Source organism: Chaetura pelagica, unplaced genomic scaffold (assembly GCF_000747805.2).
Source record: "Chaetura pelagica isolate M959 unplaced genomic scaffold, ChaPel_1.0 scaffold37, whole genome shotgun sequence".
In the NCBI taxonomy this organism is placed as follows: domain Eukaryota; kingdom Metazoa; phylum Chordata; class Aves; order Apodiformes; family Apodidae; genus Chaetura; species Chaetura pelagica.
In genome coordinates this window covers 869963-878464 of record NW_009954567.1, presented here as the reverse complement: position 1 = coordinate 878464, position 8502 = coordinate 869963, and the positions used below count along the sequence as shown (strand labels likewise).

Below are 8502 nucleotides of genomic sequence, written 5' to 3'. Positions count from 1 at the left end.
AATGCCAGTAGTCAGCAAGACCTTTAAAATGGCACAGAAATTCCAAAATAAACTTAAATACTTTCTTTCTCACTTAATAGCCTTCTGAATTGCTTAGGTTTGCAGCAGGTTACCTTCAGAAGTTGTAGGAAACTGAGACCAGAGATAGCCCCAAAGTGAGTGGATGAAATATTAGCGTGGGAGCAAGGGATTCCTTATCTGTTCTGTTGAATAGCAAACTTTGCTTTGTGGCTTAGAGGTGTGTTTGTCTGAAAGACAGAGCTCTTCAAAATGCTTATTGTACAGACTTTCCTAGTGGAAGTAGAATCCTACCGAGACATTTTAACTGGTGGAGAGTTAAAGAGGACTAATATGGAGAAGAAATATCTAATTGAAATATCATCTTAAGGTTTTTGATTTTTCAAACAGCTGAAGTGTCCATACAGTCTTTCTATTTAAGAACTTAATTGAAAAATATGTGGTTATGTGTAGTTATTATAATATTTTCAACATTTAGTACCACTGAAATTGAAAGCTATTGGCAGTGCTTTGAATCAATTATAAAACAAGAAGTATAAAACCTACAGAAGAAACTTACATGGTGGAGTTTTTCTTCTGATATCTGATGAAGTTTCATAATGTGATACATGCAAATTAATAAAGAATGTTTTGCAATCTCACTTGTGCACAAGACTTGTTTTGTTGCTTTCTTCGTGGTATTTGAGTGGTAAATGTTCAGCTTAATTATCTTAATGCACATCAGAGCTGCCCTCATTTCCCTTGGTCAGAAGAATAAAAAGGTTTCCCATAACCAGGAATTACCCTGGCCTCAGCACTCTGCGTGGGTGAGGCACCAAAACAGGGACCTGCTGGGTATGGTGGAGGGCAGTCTGGAGAATGATGAAACTTCTTGCTGAGTTGTCCTTGTTTGTGTGTGCCAGCCTCTGAAGCAAGGCATTCTGTGTTCTATAGCTGCACAGAAGCCTGGCTGGCAGCCTTATGTAAAGCAGCACAGATACAGAGCTCTGTGCATAATATAGAAAACATAGTTTCAGTACAGTTTCTTTCATCTCTCTGCTGAAGACTGACTGAGAAATGTCTTTCTGTTTTGCCCTCTCCTCTTGACCATGAGGTGGGTGGGAATTGTTGTACTGCAGAAACCACCTGTGCAGGGCAAGACCTTGCTGAGGGCACCCTGGACTGTCAGCATCCACTCTCCCTCCTGTCTTGATTGGCTAGAAGCCTTAAAAGTTGCAGGCAGTGTTGGCACTCTTTACATGAGATAGCCAAGTATGAACCTATTTCTGCAAATATTAGATGAGGTGCCATCTTTTGCAGTTGGCTGACTTTCCCCCTGCCCTTCAGTGATAGGGGATCATGGTCTGTATGCATTAGTACCTTTAATAAATACATGTGTATATGGGGTATAAACACCTAGACAGAAGTTGTAAACTACTGCTTCTAATTGGTGACCAAATGCAACTAATTGCTTTGGCTTGATTAATGTGTCATTTCTTCACATACACATGCTGTGACTGTCAGATGTCATATTAAAAATTGACAGTATTTGAAGTATTCTGATATTTATCAAGAAGATTAAGCAAATATACTGCTTTAAAGGACACATCTAGCTTTGAGGATGAGTTCACTTTATGTTAATATTTCAGTTGACTGTCTACTAGTTACTACTCTGATACGGAGACCAGTGAAATGCTGGAATAGCACAACTTTTGAGTACTGCAGTCTGTGGTGTCAAAAGCTGTTGTTGGATGTGGGGGTGGTGGCTGTTGTGCCTACAGAGCTCCTTGAAGAAAAGCATAGAGTTGTTTGCATTGCACCAGTTCACGTGTGTGAGATAAATTAGTATCACTGTAGACTGAGTGTTGCAAAAGAAAAACAATGAGATGTCTTCTGTTTTCTCTTCCAGACTGTCGTTTTACTCTGGCCATTCTTCATTCTCCATGTACTGCATGCTGTTCCTAGCAGTAAGTATGCTCTTTGCATCTACATGGCAACAAAGTAAAATATCTAGTTATCTAGTACAAAAATGGAAATATTTACTTGGCTGCTTTGTGCAAAGGACATTGTTTTTGTAGGATGCTTGTCTGAGAGAACCAAAGATTTCTCAGTAGGAGTTGTAAGGGAACACCACTGATACTAGGGCAAGAAGTAGAATTATTTTCAATAAACCTAAATATGGTAGTTGGTATGTATGTCTCATCTAAAGGTAAACAAGTGGGTTTGGAAAACTTAGTTATATTGGAAGTATTGAGTCATATTAAAATATATAATAAAACATGTCTGACTTAATGAAACATGCAAAGCCTATGTAAAAACCCAAAAACCTAAACTTACACTCTACTCAGGGGTGTGCCCGTAAGTACAAAGCAGCAGATCAACTAGAATGTTTAAATTCTATTTAATTTTCTCCCATCTTTTAGGGGTGGGGAGAGAGAATGAGGAAAGTGAGGGGACAGATTGTCTGTGGAATACTAGTGATAAGATCAATTCACTAATGCTTCATTTGGAGCCTAATATCTTTCAGTTCAAATTGTTTCATATCAGCTGAGGCAAATTATCTTCAGTCTTAGAATAAGCTTTGTAACACTGTGAGATTGATTTGGTTCTTTACCCCTGCTACTCTGTAATATTGAAGGTATTTAACAATTTTGTGCAGTTTTGTTGTTATTGCAGTTGTAAAGTTAAGCTCTCATCCTGTATATAAATTACTAGCACAATGCATACGTCAGGATATTCACAGAGCTCAGTATCAATTTGCCTTCTCATCTTGATTGCATTTTAAAGTTTTTTGCTGTCTCTTGGCAATAGCATCCACAGTGAGTGGACAGATTATTCAAAGCTGAACACCCTACAACTACATACAGAAAGCAGTGACTCTTCAGTTTGACTTAGGTGGTCTTTAATTTTGTTTTAAAACAAAGCTTTTTTGGAAGCTCAGTTCTATCATTGCATTTTGTTTATGGTAAACCTGTTTAGTTCCTCTCCCCTCACATACCTTTCCTTATCTAATGTAAATACAGAAAGTTTATGTAAGTACGAAGTCCTGGGTTTGTTTGAATATAGTGCAACTTCCTGTTACCTACTTTTTAGTGTCTATTCTTGCTCATTATTACTGGCAGTCTTCAAAATTATGTAGGTTTCACTTGTGAAATTTGTGATCTGATTCCAAAAACAAAACCACCATTTCCGTAGTACAGTGGAAGCAGTTCCTTCTGTATAGCGACCTCATACTCCTTTGCTTCTCTGGGTGCAGTGGTCCTTCTGAGCCAACATCTCTGTGGATGGTTTTGTTGAGCAGTGAAGCAATGATACTGCCACCTCTCAGAAGCACAAACTTAAAATGCAAGAAAAAAAACACTTGCAAGGTGTGTGGCAATGTGTGTGGTTTATAGTTCATCCTGACTGCATTACAGTCATTTGGCAGGAACTGAATCTGTAGGAACTTTTACCTCTGTCACATGGATGTGCAAGGAGAGCTGTGCTGGTGTGGCCTGGTGGTAATCAGGAGGACTTCTTAGCTGGTGCAGACTGAGAGAAAGGAGTTGCTGTTTTCAAACCTTGCATCTGTTTATTAATACCTGTGTGTGCCCCAGCTGCCTGGCTGTCCCCACCCCCTCACTTGCTGTAACACCGAGGCCATCTTTAGTTGAAGGTAATATAGTAGATGATGATCTATGGCTTGGACTTTATTTAACCCAACCTTTGGCAAGAAAGTAAAGAATTCTTTATTTTGAAGATACTAACTTCATGTGGGTTGAATAATGCTTTCTGGAGTTGCCTGTGGCTTTGTTTTTTGAATCCATGCAAAGGACCTCATGTAGAGAGTTCCTTATTAGGCAACTATGAACCTTTTTACCTGTCTTGGGCTTGTGTGAGTGTGTGAGCTTCACTCTTAGCAACCTCCTGCATGGGGAGCAGGTGTGGGATGGTGGAAGTGAAATCCAGAATGCTGCTTTGAAATGCTGTAAATTCAGAGCTCATGTCAGTCCTGGTTCAGCAATGAAATACAATGTTGTGGCTCAGCCTGCTGCTACAGGAACTGTCCTTCCATGGGTTCAGCTCTGTAGTAACTGTAAGACAACATGGCTTTACTAAGCTCCCATAAACTAGGAGAGTATGAATGTCTTTAATAAATGCTTTGTTAACTGAGGTAAACAGTGAGTCTTCTATTGGAGGTAAGTTTGTTATTCACTAAACTGGTGAGTAGGTGGTTGGAGAAGGCATTCTTAATGTACTCCTGCACCTTCTAGTCTTGTCTGTCTGAGCTATGGCCCAGTACAAGAGGCTTTGGGGAGATTAGACTTCTACTTTCTTTGGTTCTGTAATAAGATTCATATAGAAACTGCTGGGTGGCCTTCAGAGATGTCTGAAGTAGGTCAGTGACTCACTCCTGTGCAGGATGTTTGTACCTTGCTCACAGCGTTACAGCATACCAACCTTTTAATTGAATGGGGTCTTTTTATTTAAAAACAAACAAACCAAACAAAACAAAACCAAAACATAAGGTTTCAAGCAGACAGCTACTGCAGGAAGGTGATGAAAACAGCTTTCTAACCCAGCTGTGTGCTCATGTGGCAGGACAGAGTGCTGCCACTGGCTCTAGACCAGGCCTGCAGTGCTTGATAACCTGTTTACCTGAACTCTGGTGTTGGCTTAATGTGCTCTCTGCACACTTACTGCAGGGCTGACTCACCAGCAGCACAGAGCCCTTAGCATGTGGCAGTACTCACCAGCACTGTTAATCACAACCCAGACACAATCTGGAGAGACAGGAGGAGTCTGCCAGGTGTGCATGAAAGCACACACTTGCAGAGCACGTGTGCTGTGTTAAGTCATGCATGTCAGAAATCACAGGAGAAGTTCTCTCTGCTACAGAAAGCACAAACACTGCAGCTGAAATGGAAGATGCCTGAAGTGCATAGTTTAAGTAAAGCCACCTTGCCACGTATTGGGCAAAGTAGTGAAGCATAGCCCCAGCTACTTATAGCAGAATTGCTGAATTACAAACAAGTTGAATTGTAGGTTTTTTTCTGTTCTGTGCACTTGTACATGATGGATTAAAAACAATTGTGAGGTGGCTCATCAGCATTTTCAAATGTTTTAGATGCTTCACACCTTTGGTGATGTGAGAAATTCCACAGGTCTCAGTGGGAACTGTGGTAGCTGAGTTCTTACCACATGGCTTCACTGCTACACGGGAGAAGAACCTGCAATTTTGAACATAATCCCGTGCTGCATGTCCCACCTCATGGTGAAAGCATGGTGAAAGCATGGTCCCACCTCATGGTGAAAGCAGAACCTGGAAACATCTGAAAGCTCAGACTTCATATTCAGTGTGAAGGAAGTTGTTGACAAAAACTGTAAGCTGAAGGTTCTGCTGTGTGGCTGTTTTTTAAAAGTTAATATCTTAGGATGTTGTGACTTAATTGTCTTCTCATTATCATGGAAGCAGGAAGGTTGTCTACATGGCCTCTCATTTTCGTGCTTCAGGGGCACATAGAAGAAAATGTGTGATACAGTTCAGAAGAAAGGATAGAAGCTGAAAGGTTTAAAATTCCAAATTTAAAATACAGAACTTGAATTTTAAAAGAACTAAAGAAACTTGAAGGAATATCATGCCACACTAACTGTTTGTACATATCTATGAATTTGAAGCATTTGACCATAGTTTGTCTTTTGGTTTGTGGAAGAGCATTGGAGAGCCAAACTGAAGTTCAGGAACATTACATTACAAAATGTAATTTTGGCTTAAGTCTTACTGGGAGGACACAAATAAATTTTGTTCCCCTACACTGATGGTTACTTAGTATTGTCTTTCTTAGTTTCCTTGCAGGAGCAGTGTTCACCTCCGTGCATGTAGCAGTCAAGTTTTTTAGGTTATTTAAACAAAAGGAATGGGTCTGTGATACCATATCAACTAGCATACTTGCAAAACTGCTATCAGCTTTATTAAGCTAGTCTCTGCTTAAAAGCTTTTGTGGCAGACTGTAATGAATCTACATTTTTACACTGATTTTGAATTGTCAGTGTGCTCATGTACAAAATCTCTACTTGAACTGGGCTTATTGTAGCTTGCTGTGTGTGATTATCTGGCATTAAACCAGAAGCAAGAGCAGTGCCTACTGCACATTATTGTGGCACCTGCCATTGAGAAAGGAGGAGGTTTGTTCACCTGCACAGTAAGGAAAATAATGCATTAATTCTGTTTCATAAAACACTTAGCTAACAAGTTCTAGGGGAATGATAGTATGACAGAAATATGTGTGTTTTTAATAACTTTAGGGAATGTTAAATAGCTTACATGATCTGCGTGTTTAAATAAGCAGTAGTGTATATCACTTATTCTTACAGCACAGAGACCACTGCTTCATGTTTAACTGGATGTTATGTTGCTGTGTATCTGTAAAAAGCCCTTGTGTCTAGCTAGATGGGTTTAAGGCCTCAGTTTTCAGCCTACATCTAGATTAGACTAATGTTTTCTTCCAGTTTCTAATTCCTTGGAAAAAGTGAGAGCACAGAAAAAAAATAAATCTGCTTGCAGACAGTAAGGCCAGAAAGCTGTGGTGAAGAATGTATTTTGAGATGGATTTGGCAGAGCAGGTGGGTCAGTTTCAGTCCAGTCAGAGCTGTTATCTCCGGGATGCTTTTGTCAACAAAGGTTCAAGTGGAAATAAGGGAGTTTGAGCTGCAACAGTGTGTGGGAACTCAGTGACCTAATAACAGATGCTGGGTCCCAAATTGTCATCTTCTCCCCTCCCTGCTGCTCCTTTCTTTACAGTTAAACAGCTGGCACAATCTCTTCTGTATCAACAAAACTATTTTATATTCACTTAAGAGAATGGGAGGGTCACTGTAGCTGAACACCTCTTCTAGCAATGTCCACACAACCAAACTAGCACTCTTCCCCTAGAGAAGAAGATGCTGCGGTTAATCATAAGGTTTTGCTTCAACTTATATATTTTTAAAAAAACTTATGTCTCAAATCTATTGTAAATTAAAATGCTAAATGCATGCTGCCTTTAGTAGCAAGAACAGCAACTGTTGCAGTTGGCAGAAATAAGTGAGGCCCTGAGGATAAGGTTGCTGTAATGGAGTCAGTCTTGGCTGTAGCTGTTCTGGGCACTTCCCTGCCTACACTGAACCCAGGATGAAGAACAAGGCTTTAGAAACCCAGCCAAGATGCCTCACTATTCCTGGGATGGCAATGTGTTTGTGTTGCTTAGACGTGGGATGAAAGGGGGTGATGAATCTTTGTGGAATGTAACTTGAGTGGATCTGGGCTCTCCCACAGTTCATTGGGAAAGAACACTGTGTGTGTCCAAGGACAAGGGGAACTGCAGATGAGAACAGGAGGGGGTGACTGGTATTTCAGTAACCTGGGCTCACAGCCTTCTCTTTCAGGAAGATCATAGGCTAAACACCAGTGAAAGCAGGGTTTAGGCTGCTTTTTGTACTTGTGCTCCTAAATACACCAATCGAGCTTTGCTCTTAAAATCTTACTGTAATTGCTTATGTTGGGATTGGATGTTGAGTGAAACAGTATGAAGTAAGAGCCTGGGAGGTTGTCACACAGTATTTTAGGTGTATCTGTTTGTGTGGCATTATTGCTTTACTTTCTCAAATGCTGCTGACTAAAGCTGCAGAACAGTCAATGTGTTCCTGCCCACATAAAAGCTGAGGACTAACTTGTCTTCAAACACTAACAAAGACATTTGTTACTGAAAAATGTTTTGTTTGGCTGTACCTGTGGGCAGTACCAAGCTTGTCACTTGAAGTGGAGGTGCAAAAATAAGGGTAATTGGTCACACTGTGAGTCTCCGGCATGGAGACTTGTGCTTCTACTTGTATGCACTCCTAATGTTGCTATTTAGACTTCTTAATAGTAAGCAAACAAAGCAAAACAACTTATCCATAGTTTCCTTGGGAGTTTCTGCTTTCAGAAATGAGTTTATTGTGATTTGGCTCCTGTAGGACCAAGCTGAAAAAGTTTCTACAATGTGGTAGACAAACATGAAAATACTTGCAGCAAGCAGAAGGAACACATTTATTTGTATTTTCTCATCAGCAATGAGCCAAGTATTAGTATTTGCAGTGGAATAAAATGTTATTTTTTATCCTGGTAAAGTTATGTCAATAAACAATTATTTTTGCAAGGTACAGACAAGTTGGGGCTGGAGGATTAAAAACAAGGATTTGTACAGTGGGAAATGCCTGTAGAAATTAGCTTGATTGTACTTTTGATACTGAATTGGGAATTGGGCTACTACTAGTAACAGAAGGATTTTTTTCCCATTGCATAAGGGGCTGCTCTTGCACATCAATTGCCTTCTGAAAACAGCACAAAAAACTCAGACCTAGTACATATTCTGCATTTTCTCCCAGCACAGTACGTGTCGTGTCGTCCCGTCCCCCCCTTAATTCAGCTGTCCAGTGGATCAGTTCCCAGTGCCAGTTTACCATAGGGGTATTAAACATCAGAGCTGGCACAGTGCTGTCAGCAGG

General features: G+C 40.2%; 1 protein-coding gene across 1 annotated transcript in view; it reads left to right on the top strand.

The window, feature by feature from the left end:
• The window catches only part of PPAP2A (phosphatidic acid phosphatase type 2A), a gene marked incomplete at its 5' end in the record, with an annotated part of 36627 nt that overhangs the window by 18501 nt on the left and 9624 nt on the right, over positions 1-8502 (top strand). The window contains one exon of the mRNA XM_010005398.1: positions 1907-1964. Coding sequence (XP_010003700.1) covers positions 1907-1964 — 58 coding nt within the window. The remainder of the gene's footprint in view (positions 1-1906; positions 1965-8502) is intronic.